We start from the raw sequence: 19,716 nt of genomic DNA, 5'->3' as shown, positions 1-19,716 counted from the left end.
GGCACCCCTGAGACAAAAGAAAAGCGAGTGCTTTCTGCAAGTCTTAAAGAGACAGGGACCCCACAGCTGGACAAAGTTGTGCCGGCACACTTAGCCAGCATTTGGGAATCCCGGGGAAACTTAGGCGCCCTAAACCCTGGGGAGGCAGCACCGCTCTGAAGCCCCTCACAGCACTAAGCAGTCTGCCAGTCGTTCCTCCAACTGGCGCAGACCCCGACACACTGGCCCAGTAGCGGGAGAGTGGCAGCACATGCCAGGACGGCAGTGCCGGAAGGGACCGGGAGCAGATCGCGTGCACCAACAGTGCAGGAGGGGACCAGGAGAGGCTTGTGTGAGCCTGCAGCGGCATGACCGAACAGCCCGGGTGCAGCTCGCACACACCAGCGGCAGTGGAGCCGGAGGAGCCCGGTAGAGGCCTGCGCGGGAGAGCCCCACGTGCACTTCCAGCAGAGCCAGAGGGAGCAGGTGCGCTCCCAGCCGCCGACCGGAATCCCAGCCCAATGCACAGCCGCCCGGGCCAGACCCAAGGGCCGCTGCTGGCAAACAGCTGCCTGGCAGGGGTGCTGCTACCACTGAGGAGTGCACCTGGCGTGCCTGCCACTCCCCGCAGGGCTCCGTGCTGCTCTGATGGAGACCCCGCCCACAGCAGCTTAGGGGACTAACCTAGTGGCTGCTCCAGGAGTGTGGGTAACCGGCACAGGCAGCGGAGAAGGGCAAGGCATCCAGCAAGCAGGAAAGGACTTTCTTCTCCCAGCTGACACACCCGCAACCTGCCTACAGCTACTGCTATCACAATGAAAAGGCAAAAATATTTAGTCCTGTCCAAGATAATTCAGACAACACCTGAGAGAGGATCTGCAGAGGCAGACCTAACCAGTCTCCCTGAAATAGAATTCAAAATAAAAATCATAAACATGCTGACAGAGCTGCAGAGAAATATGCAAGAGCTAAGGGATGAAGTCTGGAGGGAGATTACAGACATCTGGAAGGAGATCACAGATGTCAAGACGGAGATTACAGAAGTGAAACAAACTCTGGAAGGATTTATAAGCAGAATGGATAAGATGCAAGAGGCCATTGATGGAAAAGAAACCAGAGAACAGGAACACATAGAAGCTGACGCAGAAAGAGACAAAAGGATCTCCAGGAATGAAACAATATTAAGAGAACTGTGTGACCAATCCAAAAGGAACAATATCCACATTATAGGGGTACCAGAGGAAGAAGAGAGAGAGAGAAAGGGATAGAAAGTGTCTTTGAAGAAATAATTGCTGAGAACTTCCCCAAACTGGAGGAGGAAATAGTTTCTCAGACTACGGAAGCACACAGAACTCCCGAGAGACGGGACCCAAAGAGGACAACACCAAGACACATAATAATTAAAATGGCAAAGATCAAGGACAAGGACAGAGAATCAAAGGCAGTCAGAGAGAGAAAAAAGGTCACCTACAAAGGAAAACCCATCAGGCTATCATAAGACTTCTCAACAGAAACCTTACAGGCCAGAAGACAATGGCATGATATATTTAATGCAATGAAACAGAAGGGCCTTGAACCAAGGATACTGTATCCAGCACAATTATCATTTAAATATGAAGGAGGGATTAAACAATTCCCAGAGAAGCAAATGTTGAGGGAATTTGCCTCCCACAAACCACCTATACAGAGTATCTTAGAGGGACTGCTCTAGATGGGAGCACTCCTAAAAAGAGCACAGAACAAAACCCCCAACATATGAAGAATGGAGGAGGAATAAGAAGGGAGAGAAATAAGCATCAGACTGTGTTTATAACAGCTCAATAAGCGAGTTAAGTCAGACAGTAAGGTAGTAAACAAGCTAACCTTGAACCTTTGGTATTCACTAATCTAAAGCCTGCAATGGCAATAAGTACATATCTTTCAATAATCACCCTAAATGTAAATGGACTGATTGCACCAATCAAAAGACACAGAGTAATAGAATGGATAAAAAAACAAGACCCATCTATATGCTGCTTACAAGAGACTCACTTCAAACCCAAAGACATGCAGAGCTTAAAAGTCAAGGGATGGAAAAAGATATTTCATGCAAACAACGGAGAGAAAAAAGCAGGTGTTGCAATACTAGTATCAGACAAAATAGACTTAAAAATAAAGAGTAACAAGAGATACAGAAGGGCATTACATAATGATAAAGGGCTCAGTCCAACAAGAGGATATAACCATTATAAACATATATGCACCCAATACAGGAGCACCAATATATGTGAAACAAATACTAACAGAATTAAAGGAGGTAATAGTAGGCAATGTATACATTTTGGTAGACTTTAACACACCACTCACTCCAAAGGACAGATTCACCAGACAGAAAATAAGTAAGGACACAGAGGCACTGAACAACACACTAGAACAGATGGACCTAATAGACAATATCTATAGATATAGAACTCTACATCCAAAAGCAACAGGATACACATTCTTCTCAAGTGCACATGGAATATTCTCCAGAATAGACCACATGCTATGCCACAAAAAGAGCCTCAGTAAATTCCAAAAGATTGAAATCCTACCAACCAACTTTTCAGACCACAAAGGTATAAAACTAGAAATAAACTGTACAAGAAAGCAGAAAGGCTCACAAACACATGGAGGCTTAACAACATGCTCCTAAATAATAAATGGATCAACGAACAAATTAAAATGGAGTTCCAGCAATATATGGAAACAAATGACAACAACAACACAAAGTCCCAACTTCTGTGGACGCAGCAAAAGCAGTCTTAAGAGGAAAGTATATAGCATTCCAGGCATATTTAAAGAAGGAAGAACAATCCCAAATGAAAAGACTAATGTCACAATTATCGAAATTGGAAAAAGAAGAACAAATGAGGCCTAAGGTCAGCAGACGGAGGGACATAATAAAGATCAGAGAAGAAATAAATAAAATTGAGAGGAATAAAAAAATAGAAAAAATCAATGAAACCAAGAGCTGGTTCTTTGAGAAAATAAACAAAATAGATAAGCCTCAAGCCAGACTTATTAACAGAAAAAGAGAGTCAAAACACATGAACAGAATCAGAAACGAGAAAGAAAAAATCACGACGGACCCCACAGAAATACAAAGGATTATTAGAGAATACTATGAAAACCTATATGCTAACAAGCTGAAAAACCTAGGAGAAATGGACAACTTCTGAGAAAAATACAACCTTCCAAGATAAACTCAGAAAGAAACAGAAAATCTAAACAGACCAATTACCAGCAATGAAATTGAATCAGTAAAAACTACCCAAGAACAAAACCCCCAGGACAGATGGACTTACCTCGGAATTTTATCAGACATAAAGAGAAGACATAGTACCCATTCTCCTTAAAGTTTTCCAAAAAATAGAAGAAGAGGGAATACTCCCAAACTCATTCTATGAAGCCAACATCATCCTAACACCAAAACCAGGCAAAGACCCCACCAAAAAAGAAAACTACAGACCAATATCCCTGATGAACATAGATGCAGAAACACTCAACAAAATATTAGCAAACCGAATTCAAAAATACATCAAGAGGATCATACACCATGACCAAGTGGGATTCATCCCAGGGATGCAAAGATGGTACAACATTCGAAAATCCATCAACATCATCCACCACATCAACAAAAAGAAGGACAAAAACCACATGATCATCTCCATAGATGCTGAAAAAGCATTTGACAAAATTCAACATCCATTCATGATAAAAACTCTCAACAAAATGGGCATAGAGGGCAAGTACTTCAACATAAAAAAGGCCATATATGATCAACCCACAGCTAACATCATACAGAACAAGGAGAGGCTGAAAGCTTTTCCTCTGAGATCGGGAACAAGACAGGGATGCCCACTCTCCCTACTGTTATTCAACGTGGTACTAGAGGTACTAGCCACGGCAATCATACAAAACAAAGAAATACAAGGAATGCAGATTGGTAAAGAAGAAGTCAAACTGTTACTATTTGCAGATAACATGATATTGTACATGAGAAACTCTTAAATACTCCATTGCAAAACTACTAGTACTAATATCGAAATTCAGCAAAGTTGCAGGATACAAAATTAACACACAGAAATCTGTAGCTTTCCTATACACTAACAATGAACTGACAGAAAGAGTAATCAGGAAAACAATTCTATTCACAATAGCATCAAAAAGAATAAAATACCCAGGAAGAAACCTAACCAAGGAAGTGAAAGACCTATATCTCCAAAACTACAAGACACTCTTAAGAGAAATTAAAGAGGTCACTAACAAATGGAAACTCATCCCATGATCCTGGCTAGGAAGAACTGATATCATCAAAATGGCCATCCTGCCCAAAGCAATATACAGATTCGATGCAATCCTTATCAAATTACCAACAGTTCAATGAACTGGAACAAATAGTTCAAAAATTCATATGGAACCGCCAAAGACCCCGAATAGCCAAAGCAATCCTGAGAAGGAAGAATAAAGTGGGGGGAATCTCGCTCCCCAACTTCAAGCTCTACTACAAAGCCACAGTAATCAATACAATTTGGTATTGGCACAAAAACAGAGCCACAGACCAAAGGAACAGAATAGAGACTCCAGACATTAACCCAAACATATACGTCCAATTAATAGATGATAAAGGAGCCATGGACATACAATGGGGAAAAGACAGTCTCTTCAACAAATGGTGCTGGCAAAACTGAACAGCTACATGTAAGAGAATGAAACTGTATCAATGTCTAACCCCATACACAAAAGTAAATTCTAAATGGGTCAAAGACCTGAATGTAAGTCATGAATCCATAGAACTGTTAGAAAAATACATAGGCAAAAATCTCATGGACATAAACATGAGTGACTTCTTCATGAACATATCTCCCTGGGCAAGGGAAACAAAGGCAAAAATGAACAAGTGGGACTATATCAAGCTAAAAAGCTTCTGTTCAGGAAAGGACACCATCAATAGAACAAAAAGGTATCCTACAGTATGGGAGAATATATTCATAAATGACAGATCCGATAAAGGATTGCCATCCAAAATATATAAAGAGCTCATACACCTCAACAAACAAAAGCAAATAATCCAATTAAAAAATGGGCAGAGGAGCTGAATAGACACTTCTCTAAATAAGAAATCCAGATGGCCAACAGGCACATGAAAAGATGCTCCACATCACTAATCATCAGAGAAATGCAAATTAAAACCACAATGAGATATCACCTCACACCAGTTAGGATCGCCATCATCGAAAAGACAAACAACAACAAATGTTGACGAGGTTGTGGAGAAAGGGGAACCCTCCTACACTGCTGGTGGGAATGTAAATTAGTTCAACCATTGTGGAAAGCAGTACGGAGGTTCCTCAGAATGTTCAAAATAGAAATACCAATTTGACCCAGGAATTCCACTTCTAGGAATTTACCCTAAGAATGCAGCACTCCAGTTTGAAAAAGATAGATGCACCCCTATGTTTATTGCTGCACTATTTACAATAGCCAACATATAGAAGCAACCTAAATGTCCATCAGTAGATGAATGGATAAAGAAGATGTGGTATATATACACAATGGAATATTACTCAGCCATAAGAAAAAAACAGATCCTACCATTTGCAACAGCATGGATGGAGCTAGAGGGTATTATGCTCAGTGAAATAAGCCAGGCGGAGAAAGACAAGTACCAAATGATTTCACTCATATGTGGAGTATAAGAACAAAGGAAAAACTGAAGGAACAAAACAGCAGCAGAATCACAGAACCCAAGAATGGACTAACAGTTACCAAAGGGAAAGGGACTGGGGAGGATGGGTGGGAAGGGAGGGATAAGGGTGGGGAAAAAGAAAGAGGGCATTACGATTAGCATGTATAGTGCATGGGGGGCACAGGGAGGGCTTTACAACACAGAGAAGACAAGTAGTGATTTTACAGTATCTTACTAGGCAGATGGACAGTGACTGTGAAGGGGTATGTGAGGGGGACTTGGTGAAGGGGGGAGCCTAGTAAACATAATGTTCTTTATGTAATTGTAGATTAATGATACAAAATAAAAAAAATGTCTTTGTAAAAAAAAAAATCAAATTCCTCAATACCCCATCCTGCTCCAATCCCTGTGCTCCTTGTCCATGTGGATGTATTTAATATCTACCATCCCAGAAACCATCCAATACACCTTTCCTGTCCTGTTTCTAAATGTCAAAAGATTCTGTCCCTTTCTCTTTTCTCTTGAATTACCTAAGATCAGGCTTTCAATACTCCTCATTTATACATCTTTTATAACTACCAAACTTTTGTCCTCACCTCCAGTTTTGTTTACATTCAGCCCATTCTCCAAAGATCCATTAGAATAAGTTTTTAAAATGAGAACACCTTCTTTTTCAACCTCTGCCTCCTCTACTGCATTTCCTGCCTCTTTTCAAACTCCACTTTGCATTCAGCTAAGCAGAGCTGTCTGAAATTCCCATATGCAATCCTCTCTTGTGCCCCCAAGCCTTTACATGTACCATTCTCTTGACCTGGAATATGTAAACCTGATTGATTCCTATTTAACCTTCTAAAGTCTATCCTAATTTTACCTACTTTGGTGGTTTTAAAACACTTCTACAAATATTTTGTCACACCTTGCTTAAAACACTATGGGCTTGAATATGAGCTCCATTTAGTGACTTGTTTCTAACCAGCAAAATATGGTAGCAGTAACTGCAGCAGGTATTGTGCTTTCCCTCTCACACTATGTCACAGTCATGCATCCCAAAGGAAGCCAGCCACCACAGGAAGGCACTCAAGCAGCGCTAAGAGGAGGCCTAGGTGGCCACAGACTTTGGCTCCTTGTGGAGAGCCAGGCAAAAACTGAATTTGTTAGGCAACAATTATGCAACTGAACTGTCTCAGAAGCAAATCCTTTAGCCCCACTGGACCAACTTGATAGCAACTTCAAAAGATATCATGATCCCAGAAATACCAGACTAATCCATTCAGAAATCTAAAATTCCGACCCACAGAAAGTTTGGGATAACAAATTTTCACTGCTTTAAGCCACTGAGTTTTAGGGGGAAATTTGTTATACAGCAATAGATACACCTCCTCTGTGAAGATTTCTCTGACAGCACCAAGCTGAGTTAAACCAGTTTGTGACATTTGGTCATTAATGCATACACTATATAATAGTATTGACAATTTAGTCTATATTCCCTGCTGCCCCTGAGAGTTAACTGTGGGAAAAAACTGTTTTATTCATTTTTGAATTCCTAGAACTAGGCACAGTAGATGTTCAATGACTATATATTAAAATAAAATAGAAATATGGAAGTATCATGAAATCCAAATGTAGATTTTGTAAATAAAAGCTATTTTTCTTCCTTCTTTAAATTCACAAAAGTCACAAAAATTTAGGTATTCATAATGTAGCAGTAGGGGCGTTAAGACAAAATTATACTATGGTTGTAAATAGTATAAAATACTACCTGTCATAAAAATGACATCTTATCCGACACAATCTTTGAATAAAAGTTTTCCCTAAGAGTGAATACTCTATGTAACTACCACAGTTTATGCCCTTAACTAATAATGTGTTAAAAATACAATCATCACTGAATAGTTTTTTCTGGCATATGTAAATGTTTCTTTGTATAGGGTAAAATGTATTTCTGTTCTTGGATATTGACCATATTTTTTTAAATGCATTTCTTTTTATTGTGTCAATTGGTAATGCAAATAAAGTCTAAAATTTAAAACAAATGATACGACACAATATAAGTCTCCCCTCCCACTGCTGCCTGTCAGCTATTTAGTTATCTTTCCTAGAAGACATAACCATTACCATTTTCTTCTGTGTCTTTCCAGAATTGGTATGTGCATATGCAAGCACTTAGATATATTCTTTTTTAAAACATAAATATTACTATGCACTTCACATAGTTCAAGATTTTGCTATTTTAGCTTAACGATATACACTTGAGATTGTTTCCTATCAGCACTTCATCATTTTTAAGAGCTTCATAATATTCCATTTTATGACTGCACTAAAACTTTTTAACCAACTATAAATCCCATCACAATCAAATTGACAAGTTGAATCTAAAATGTACATAGGAATGCAAAGGAAAAAGGAGAGTGAAGAAACTCTTAAGAAAGAAGAAAGGATCAAGGAAATAGACTAGAGAGCCCAGGAATAAACCCACACACTTATTGTCAATTAATATATAACAAAGAACGCAAGAATATTCAATGGGAAAAGATATTCTCTGTAATAAACGATGTTGGGAAAAATTACCTATGTGTTTACATAAGAATGACTAATTATTTCCCGGATATGTTTCCCAGAAAGGCAAATAAAAGCAAAAATAAACAAGTGGGATTATATCAAACTTATCAAACTTAAAAGCTCTGTACAGCAAAGGAAATCATCAATAAAATGAAAAGGTAGCCTACAGCATGGGAGAATATGTTCCTAAATGATTTATCTGATCATGGGCTAATATCCAAAATATATAAAGAACTCTTATGACTCAACACAAAAAAAACAAGCAGCCTGATTAAAAAATGAGTGGAGGACCCAAACAGACATTTTTCCAAAGAAGAAATTCGGATGGCCAACAGGCACAAGGAAAGATGCTCCACATTGCTAATCATCAGAGAAATGCAAATCAAAACCACAATGAGCTATCACCTCACACCAGTTAGGATTGCCACTATACAAAAGACTAGAAATAAAAAGTTTTGGTGAGGATGTGGAGAAAAGGGAACCCTTCTACACCCTTCTATGGTGTAGAAGTTTACATATGGGAATGTAAATTGGAGCAGCCACTGCGGAAAGAGTATGGAAGATCCTCAAAAAGACTAAAAATACAAATAACATATGACCCAGTAATTCCACATGTAGGAATTTACCCACAGAAAACAAAATCCCTGATTGAAAAAGATAGATGCACACCTATGTTTATTGCTGTATTATTTACAATAGCCAAGATACGGAAGAAACTAAAGTGTCCATCAACAGATGAATGGATAAAGAAGAGTGGTACATGTACACAATGGAATAGTATTCATCCTTAAAAAAGAAAGAAATCCTACCATCTGTGACAAGGATGGAGCTAGAGGGTATTATGATAGGTGAAATAAGCCAGGCAGAAAAAGATAAATATCATATAATTTCACTTATAAGTGGAACCTAAAAACAAAGCAAAATGCACAAAACAGCAAAAGACTCATGGACTCTGAGATTTTCCTGGTGGTTACCATGGGGGAGGTGCTGGGGTAGGCAGGTGAAACAGGAGAAGGGGATAAAGAGGCACAAAAATCTCAATCACAATATAAATTAGTCATGGGGATGAAAATACAGCATAGAGAACATAGTCAATAGTTCTATAATATCTTTCTATGTTGACAAATAGTAACTACACTATGCAATGAATACCTAATAACATAGGTAACTGTTTAATGACTAATTGAAACCAATATAATATTGTATGTCACCTATAATTCAATAAAAAATACACATTAAAGAAAAGAAAGAATAAAGAAGTTAGAAGACTTACCCTACCTGATTTTAAGATTTGTTATAATATGATAACAATAAAGACAGTATGGTATTGGCTTAAGGGTAGACATACCAATGAACACAATGGTCTACAGATATTTGACAAAGGGGCCAAGGTAATTTAATGGAGAAAGGATGACTATTCCAACAAATGTTTGGTGCTGGGACAGCTGGATATTCATCTGGATGAAAAATGAAAGTTGACCTTTACTTCATATCATAAAGAAAAGTTAACTCAAATTAGATGATTGGCCTAAATGAAAAAGCTAAAAAAACAAAAGTTCTAGAAGAAAACACAGAAGATGTTTGTTTTTGCATAGGCAAAACTTTCTTAGAACAGAAAGCATACAACCATAGAGAGAAAACTCATAAAGTGACTTTATCAAAATTAAGAATGTCTGCTCTTTGAAAGATATCATTAAGAAAATGAAAAGGCAATGCATACCTGGGGGAGATATTTCTAATATCTGACATAGTTCTTACACCCACACATACACAAAAATATATATGTATATATAAACTTACTATTTAATAAAAATACAAAACAATCTAATTTTTAAATGGATAAAAGATTTAAACAAAAACTTCATAAAAGAAGATATGACTATTTAGTACAAAATGTCAACATTATTATTCATGAGGAAAATGCAAATTAATACTACAGTAAGATCCCATTTCGCATCTGCCAGAATAAGTAAAATCAGAGTTTCGCTACCAATTCTCCATCAGGAGCAGCTGGCACCCTCATATATTGGCATGGGAGTAAATGTGCAGAACCATTTGGAATTTTCTTAAAAGTGAAGCATATATCTGTCCTGTGACCAAGCAACTGTACTCCTAGATATTTATTTACCCTAAGAGAAATGCAATATGTCTACATAAAGATTTGTCTACAAATATTCTTAGTAATCTTATTCATAATAGCCAAAAACTGGAAACAACCAAATCTTCATCAAAAAGAGAATGGATTAAAAAAAAGTTGTCTTTTATTAGTAGAAGGGAATACTACTCAGCAGTTAATTTTGTGATATGTATAAAATCATGTATGATCACAAAAGCATCATCTTGACCAAAAGAAACCAGATTAAAAAATAAAATACATTGTAGTTATTACATTTATGCAACATATAAAAAGAGGCAAAATAAATCTGTGTTGACAGAATTTAGAAAGTGGTTACTTTGTTGGCACAAGATGTGATGGAAACGAAAAGTTCGACATGCTCTTTTGGGTGGTTGTTGGCATATACAACAGTCAAAATTCACCAAACTGAACACTGAAGATCTGTGCATTTTATTATATGTAAATTTCATATCAATTTAAAAGTATAATAAAAAAGAAACAATTATCTTTGAGGGATTATTCTACACCAGACAGTTGTAGAACTCTTTCCAGTTATTATGTCTTAGCTTAGAAGCTTTGATCATTTACTTCCATTCCAGTGGTCATGCGAACAACATACTCTTTAAAACAGGGATCTTTTTACATTTTGTGGACCTAGATCTGGTTCATATTAAGAGTCTCTCACATATTTGTTGTTATAAAGCTGATCTCAAGATAAAAACAAGAATCTGTATTATAAGTATCATTGTTATTAAGTGGATATCTAACTTTATTTGCAGCAAATATAAGGATTCAGTAACTATTAAGAGATGGTATCAACTTAAAGGACTAAAATCTGGAGTCACAATGTGTGAGGCTGGGTTTCTGCATCTACTGCTTACTAAATGCAAAGACAGAGAAGTCTCTGAATCTGTTTTCTAAACTGTAAAATTAGCATAATGCATGAACCATTCTCAGAGTTACTGTGAGGATTAAATAATAATTGTAAAGGTCTTAGAAACGTTTCTTGAACATGACACGCACTATGTAAATATTAGCTATTATTACCATTTAAGGTCTGGCTTGCTATGAACAGATACTAAACCAATAATATTAGTCACTGGAGGATATTTTTTTAAAAATATTTTAGGACAGATTTTTTTAAAACTTTCTGTCAAAAAATACAGGCACTATAATGAAACACAGTTCTCATTTTATTTTTGCCAACTTTAAAATAAGGATAGTAATACCAACTCAAACTGCAGGAGCAAAGGATTAAGGAGTTAATAATTTTAAACCATATCTTAAAGGGTACTCTTTAAGGGAAATGTGTTCTTTCTAGGATCTTTAAAAATCCACTATTCAATATGTATTTAGTGAGTGCCTATCCTAATGTGTTTTCCTTAAAGCAAAATATTAATTATTAATATTGCACTTATTAATATTGCCCATGTGTATGAGTATTAAATAGTGGAGGTTTAGAAAACACTAGTTCCACTATAGGTTTCTTTCCATAAACAACTAAAACCAGCTCTTTGAGGGTAGAGGGTAATATCAGAATCACAGTCAGAGGTTCACCTCAGACTCTTTGGAATGAAAAACCCACTTCCTCCCACTGCAGAATCACTGTGGGGTCCTCAGTCACTCTGTGGAGAGATGGGTTCAATCCTTCAAGTGTCCTTCAGGAAAAAACTGCTCTCAACTACTGGCCTAAATTACATTCTAAAGCACTCTGTCAGGCAAATCCCTCTCTTATTCATTTACTTGATTCTACAGAATGACTACATGATTTTGCAACCAGAGTGGAACAAAGCAAAACCAAAATACCATGATCTTGATCCGGCGCCTCCAGGTTGTAGCCGTACCCCAGCAGGGTGCGCACGGCCTCGCGGAGGCTGTCCTTATTAGACTTCTTGGTTCGGTCATCGAGAAGGGCGTAGGGAACAAGGCGGGGGTTTCTTCTATTCTTTACATCCTACAGGGAAAAAGAAGGTGTGTGGTCATCAAGGCGGTACCAACAGCTTTCGGAAATGACACAACCACCAAATACAGGCCACGGAAGCTACCATTCAGGATGTCTTCCAGAGGTGTTCAGAAGTTACCGAACCACTTTCAAACATCAAAGACTTAATCAAATGAATATCGGCATCATTTAAAGCAGGCCCGCCCCGTGAGAAGGAAATGTAAAAATAACAGCAGTAATGAAAACCAGCGATAGGGCCTTTTGACCATCTTTGTCGTGGGCATAAGGCAGTGTGCTAACAGAGGAGACATATAATCTCCTCCTACAGTTGGCTGACTGGCCTTTCAAGGAGAGCCAAGTTAGTACTAGGCACCTCTCAGGGATCAAGTCCATGGCTATCGTAAGGCTGCTGTGCCTTCTTCAGAGAAAACCCAGTGTGTTACAATGGCCATTCCATGAACTCAAAGAGCTTGAAAAACATGCGTTATGTTGGCTCAATCAACCAGTGGAACCAGGAGCACTGAAATAACTACAAAATCCACAATTTATCTATTATAAGAATCTATGAGCTTAAAATGTGGATAAAATGGTGTTGATAAAGCAAGGAAACAGGTTGTAGTACTCTTTTTTGGCAAAAGGATGCCTAAGTTTAGCATAAGCACTAAACTTACTTTCCTGGGAGGTGGAGAGACATGAGTGATTTTAAGTCTTTAGGGAACTTCTTTCCACGCGTTCACTGACACTATGCTGCAGGTTTTGTCACACTTCCCATATTCCAGGAAGCATACTCAATTCTCATCTACCTCAGCATGAAGAGGAGTGAGGAAGCTGCGGGTATTCCCAAATCTCAAAAACATGACAATATGGTGAAAAGGTTTGCTCTGGTCAGGCAGAAGCAAGGAAGCTCTTCCTACTTTCTGCTTCCCTGTCCTAGAAAATTAGTACTAATTACCTACTCATGAGTACATGAACACCTGTCAGCACCTGGAGTCAGAGTGCTCTGGGGTGCTTGTCGGGGAACAGCACTCCAAGGCCACCTCAAAGTAAATGGGCAGTGTAAACAGAGTGCTGCACTGCCAGGCAACGTCAAGGCACAGGACCCACGGCCCTCTTCCAACATGGCTTTTACCCCCAACTTTTCCTACAGAAATTCCAACACCTCTACTGAATCATGTGCTCTGGAGATGGTGTCCTGGGAATCTGTTCAAAGGAGCTGCACACTGACATTTGAAGTCAATGGTGCCAGAGAGACAGGAAACAGGTAACTCAGGTAAACATCTGTTCTCCAGGAGTTACAACAGTTCTAAGCTAGATTATGTTAACTTGAGGGGGATAAGAAAGTAAAGACATACTCATTTAAGTAATCCAGTTAATGTGCAATGTCAGTGGGGAATGCAGTGGAGGGATGGGCAGAGCTGGGAGAAGGAATGGAGAAATGGTTCAAATGAGAGTTTTGCTGGTTCAGATAGAGCCTTGTACTTTTTTTCTGAGCAATATGCGGTGGAAGGAGAGACCTCCAGAAAAAGGCAGACATCAGGGAAAGACTGGTTCATCCCTCAGAGCCATGTGGTCTTCAAGGCAAGTGAACCCTCCTTCCACAGAGAGCATGTGGACCGCTTCTCCCTCTGGTGTAAAGTTCAGGATTCTCTTCTCCTCCTCCCTCTCTTTCTCTCTCTCTCTCTCCCTTTCTCCCTCTCTCCCCCCCTCTCTGTCTCTCTGTCTCTGTCTGTCTGTCTGTGTCTGTCTGTCTCTCTCACTCTCTCTCTCACACACACACACACTGCTTAAGTGGGTTGATTGTTGACGTTCTCATCAGTGACAACCAATATAAAAACACTGTATCATTTTATGAGGTAAATATAGGTTATTCAAGTTTTCTTTAGCCTTTCAAATTGCAAAAATAGAAGGATTTTTGAAATACATTTTTCAAACCAATGTTTAGGTTTTATACTGAATCACAGTCTAAGCCTATACTAAATGATTCATTTTATTCCTGAAAATACTTAAATAAAAGCAACTCACCATTAGCTGGCAAGAAGTATTGTAATAAGAAAGTGAAGAATTTTGACTCTGGAGTCAAATGGCTTGACCCCAGCCTGATTCTGGCACCTCCTAGTTATGTAGTGTTGAGAAAAATGCTCTAATGCTCCCTGTACACCATGTGTGAACTGGAAATAAACACCATTTATCTTTCATGGAATTTTCATGAGGGCTAAGACAAAAAGACATGCAAAGCTCTAGGCAGAATGACTGGCATCGAATGATAACAGTATTTACTGGGTGCCAGCCATTGCTGAAAGCCTTTCTCATATGTAAGTTATATAATAAAGTTAAGTAATTTACTCATGCGAAAAACAATAGCACAGAGAATTTAAGTAGCCTGCCCAAGGTCACACAATTAATAAGAGGCACGGCTGAAATGTGCTCTTCCCCTCTGCTATTCTGCTTCAGTATGCACTCAATGACTTACTCCCACGAGTGCCCCATTAATAGAGCCCCATGACTCTGAAATTCAGAAACCTCTGAAATCTAAAAACCTCATTTTTTTCCTAAGTTTAACAAAAGCTCCCTTGGTGCCAAGATGTGATCTGAATCAATGCAAGGCTGTTTATCACCTTTATTTACCCCTCATGGCATTGTGCTGAACAAGCAGTGATTTACAGCCTGTCCTGGGTGCTATGTAACATGTACTGTAGAATCATGTCATCATCCTAAAAACCAAAAAATATCTGGATTCTGAAATGCATCTGATGCCAGGGGTCTTGAATAAGGAATCATGGACCTCTTTCATTATTATTTTATCTCAGTCTTCTCACATTTCCAAAGTTTTTCCTAAAATACAATCTCAGAGAGAGAAATACCTCAAAAGCCATATTATAAATCACTGTTGTGGTAATATTCACTGTGTACCTCTTGTTAATACACAGAGTAATGGTCATCTGGCTTCCCAAGTCCAGCACTAAACCGGTGCTTTATTTATTATTGAATAATTTATTATTTAATCTCTTATTTAAGAGTCATTATTTAACCTCTTCTCTTACAAATTATGCTCATTATCATTCAAGTAAACACAGCTTACATCCTGTAGAGCTAAGCTGCCATGTACCTGCTGGATGCCGTAAGTCCAGCCCTGCCGGATTCGATCCCGGGCCCACACGTTATGAGCATTTTCTGCCAACTTGTCCACCATCGCTTCCTGAGATGGGGTGAGTTTGATAAAGCTCAGGTCCATGGGGGCAGGCTTATATCCACTTGTCAGCTGGTAACTACAAAGCAAAGCAAAAGAAATATATAATAGGCCTTTCCATAAAAGTCAAGGTTCAAAAATCCCTAGAATAGCTTTTCTATGTCCCCATGTACTTCTAACTGTTCTATACACCACAGTGGTAACACTGGTAAGATACCAGTTTGCAAGCCTGGGCCCCTTTTACTAATGAGTTAAGAAACTCATTAGGTAGAAAGGCCACATAATCTTTATGTTTTCATTTGTACATACACCAATAAAACAGAAATGAGACAACTTACCTATCTCTCAAAGTTGAGAAGCCCTTATCGTTGTTTGTGTTCCTAATAGTGGAGGCTTTTGTGCAGTATGAATCAAAATATTTGTTATCTATGAAAACATTTGATGGATTTCTCTTCCTGTTAAGTTCCCATTTTTCTTCAACTTTTAAATCTTATGTTAATTATTTGATAAATCTATGTACCATTTATACTAACTGCTCATTGTCTATAGGGAAATTTTAATGCATTTATAAGTTATTCCCCTATTGCCTTTCCTAGTTACACAATTTAGGAAGCCTCTAGATAAGATAGAAATTAGGAAATCCAGGTACTTAATCATCTAAAATATTTCTAAGGGCTGGATTTTAATTTTGTTTACCAAATTAATATAAAGATACATGCCTCCCTCTTCATCTCAGTGATTCTCCTTTTGTGCAAATGAAGAAACAAAAATTCACCAGGTAATTATGCAAAGTTAAAAAATAAGTAAATTATCAGAAAGTGAGAAAATACTTTTGAAGACAAAAGGATGGCATCTTTATTCCTTTGACTACTCTGGGCTATTGCTAGCACCACACAAGGCAAGCTCCTTGACAGCAGGGGGCGCAACTACTTTGTTCCTAACAATCCCCAGAACTTAACATAGTGCCTGACACATGGTAGGAATACAATAAAAACATGTTGAATGAATAAATGCACTATAGAAATACATCATTTTTAAAGTTGAGTAAAGTTGACTTTATCTTAATTACTCCTATTTCATTGTGACATCTTATATTTTATAAATCATTTCCTATGGACTACAGTTTTAGAAATATTTTACTTTATTTAAATAGATTGGTCTAGAATTTGCAATAATTATGGCCAATTACTGTCTTATGTCATTCAATTTACATTCACGATCTAAATTCATAGACAAAAAATGTTCTGCTGTTTTAAATTAGAACTCCACATGTAATTAACTTTTTGTTTTTAAAGAAGCTACATAGGATTTGTCAAACCACTCTTGGAACAGATTACATTTTATAGAATTTTGATATGCAAATAGATAAATCAGTAAACTAGAAGCACAGCCTATATACAAATTCTCACTCAGAAAATATTTTCTTCAAGAAAGAGTTCCCAGTACCTTTCAAATGCAGCAACAAGTGGTCAAGATAGTACAGTCTAATTCCCCAGTTTAAGATTATTTTCTGGAAGCAGTGCTGGAAGAACTGATAACTCATCTTTCATGCCCCCCACCTTCCCATGCCTCCTTCCACCCTCCTCCTCACTGTCCCCACAATTGCCCAGCACAACATGGTGGTATAACAGCAAACCACTCTCTTTCTTCTCTCACTTTCCAGTGATCTTGATCCCTCTCTACTGTCACAAAGGAGGCACATATGACAAAGTTTTGAAACTAATATATGAATAATTGATTAAAGCCTATGCTACCTTAATGAGGGATATGTGCTCCTTACAAGAGGAAAGATTCTTCTTTTGGAAACCAATTCTGTGGTAGACTTTCTGGCAATATCTCAAATGGAATGGAGAGGTATGTTTAAAATGTGGAGCATGGGCTCCTACACTGCTGGTGGGAATGTAAACTGGTGCAGCTACTGCGGAAAGCAGTATGGAGGTTTCTTAAAAAACTAAAGATACAAATATCATACGACCGAGTAATTCCACTTCAAGGAATTTACCCAAAGAAAACAAAATTTCTGACTTGAAAAGATATAGACACCCATATGTTTATTGCTGTATTATTTACAATACAATTGCCTTATTATTTACAAGATATGGAAGCAACCAAAGTGTCCATCAGTAGATAAATGGATAAAGAGGTGGTATATATATATATATATATATATATATATATATATATATATACACTATATATATGAAAGAATATTATTCAGCCATAAAAAAGAAATAAATTTTGTCAATTGCAACAACATGGATGGACCTAGAGGGTCTTATGCTAAGTGAAATAAGCCAGGCAGAGAAAGACAAATACCATATGAGCTCACTTCTGTGTGAAATATAAAAACAAAACAAATTAAAATGAACAAAATAGCATTAGACTCATAGACATGAGAAGTGGCTGGTGGTTACCACGGGGGAGGGTTTAGGGACTGGTGGGTGGGGAGAGGGAGGGGGATAAAAGGGCACAAAAATTCTGTCATAATATAAGTTGGTCATGGGGATTGCAGTACAGCATGGAGAATGTAGCCAATGATTCTGTAACATCTTTCTGTGTTGACAGATAGCAACAGCACTAGTGGGGGTAAGGATTTAAAATGTGCATTAACTGTTAAACTACTGTGTTATATATCTGAAACTAACATAAGATTGTATAACAACTATACTTCAATTTTTAGAAAATGAAAAAAAATGGTGTAGAGTAGGAAGGAGGTCCTTCCACATGAAGAACTCTACTAACATGTAAAGCTTAATAATATGACATAAGCATTTCTCTTTATTTTCTAAGTTTTCTTCTTCCTAAACAGAAAATCTACTAGAGTTGCTTTAATCTGTGATCACAATGAAAATCCATGGAAATGCATTTGCATCTCTTGATTTGAAACAGACAGTAATGAGTTTATGCTCATTTTCAGATGTAGACTACAATTTATTGCATTGCTTTTCTTTATAAACCATACACAAGAAAGGATTGGAAGCTTAAAGTTGTTTTCTTAAATGGCTAATAATTTCATCCAAGTTAAAGTTAATAACTCCCATTTCAAATTAACCTTATTCCCACACTGCTGTATTTCAAATCATATTCTACAATAAAAATAAATGTCATTGAATTCATAGACTTCAACCTTCTGTATTTGGTAAAAATGATGACATCATGAATGCTTAGCCACTGTGAATTAGCGGTATCAACACTGACTTATAAGACCATTTTTCTGTTTGTAGAATAGGTTGACAAAGTAAGAATCAAATCATTATATCAAACAGAGAGTTTTTAAAAGTGCATAAATGTAATTTGGCAAATAATGTCCATTTCCTCATATTAATACAATTTAATTAGGTACACTGCTAATATGAACTGTTACCTTCTTGCAGTTGGAAAAAAACAAAGAACAAAGACTTTGACTAAAATGTGATTGACATGAATTTTGGAAGCTAAATGGTTTCAAGTAAAGTTTCAGATTCACTTCCAGAAATTTGAAATAAAGGAAAGATTGCTATATGAATTATTGGGAAGTAGAATTTCATAGCTCAAATAATAGGGAAAAGTCATTGAGGCAGAGCAGGGACATGGGACAAGCATCATGATTAACTCTTCCTGCCTATGATGAAAATGCCAAGATATAAACAGTATAGTAAGAACAGGAGGGACTCTTAAGGCTAAGATTCCATTTTAAAAACCAGGGAGTTAGAAGGTAAGATTCATAACATATTTTATGGGAATTAGTTAACAACTGACCCTATCATAAGGCAGGGCAAGCAGTCCTAAATGGTATGTTTCCACTGCTTGAGAGTAACCACTATCTTGGAGAAGAGCAGCATCAGTAATTATTCCTTGTGTTAAGTTTATCTTACAGAATATTTAGAGGACTATGGATGTTGACATAATACCTCTCACCAGAGACAGACATCATGAAACCACTTGTCAAGCCTAGGCCCGGCCCCCTCCAGCCCTTTACCCCATCTTTGAAATCCTTTAAGCACACCTCCTAAGGCTACTTTCACTCCCCTTTCTTCAAGTGCATTCTTTGCCTTAAAACTTTCTTGCCTCAACTTACTGCATTTTGTCTCTGTGCTCTTCCAGTGGTGTCTTTGTTACTTTGCTATTTCACTGAATTATCTAGAACTAAGCACCAGTCTTTTCTCTCTGTTCTGCTCAGACAAGTAGGGAGGAGCTACTGAGATCTCTGATTTGGGCTTGCAAATTCTCGTCTCCTGGGTGAC

At 37.8% G+C, this 19,716-nt stretch overlaps 1 protein-coding gene across 1 annotated transcript in view; it reads right to left on the bottom strand.

The window, feature by feature from the left end:
- RYR2 (ryanodine receptor 2) overlaps nucleotides 1-19,716 on the bottom strand; it is a 961,351-nt gene that overhangs the window by 294,468 nt on the left and 647,167 nt on the right. Inside the window, exons 26-27 of the mRNA XM_057505755.1 lie at nucleotides 15,413-15,572; nucleotides 12,171-12,318 (exon numbers count right to left, since the gene is read on the bottom strand). Of these exons, the coding sequence (XP_057361738.1) occupies nucleotides 12,171-12,318; nucleotides 15,413-15,572 (308 nt within the window). The remainder of the gene's footprint in view (nucleotides 1-12,170; nucleotides 12,319-15,412; nucleotides 15,573-19,716) is intronic.

Source organism: Manis pentadactyla, chromosome 8 (assembly GCF_030020395.1).
Source record: "Manis pentadactyla isolate mManPen7 chromosome 8, mManPen7.hap1, whole genome shotgun sequence".
In the NCBI taxonomy this organism is placed as follows: Eukaryota; Metazoa; Chordata; class Mammalia; order Pholidota; family Manidae; genus Manis; species Manis pentadactyla.
Note: the sequence above shows the minus strand (reverse complement) of the source record. Positions and strands in the feature narration are given on the sequence as shown.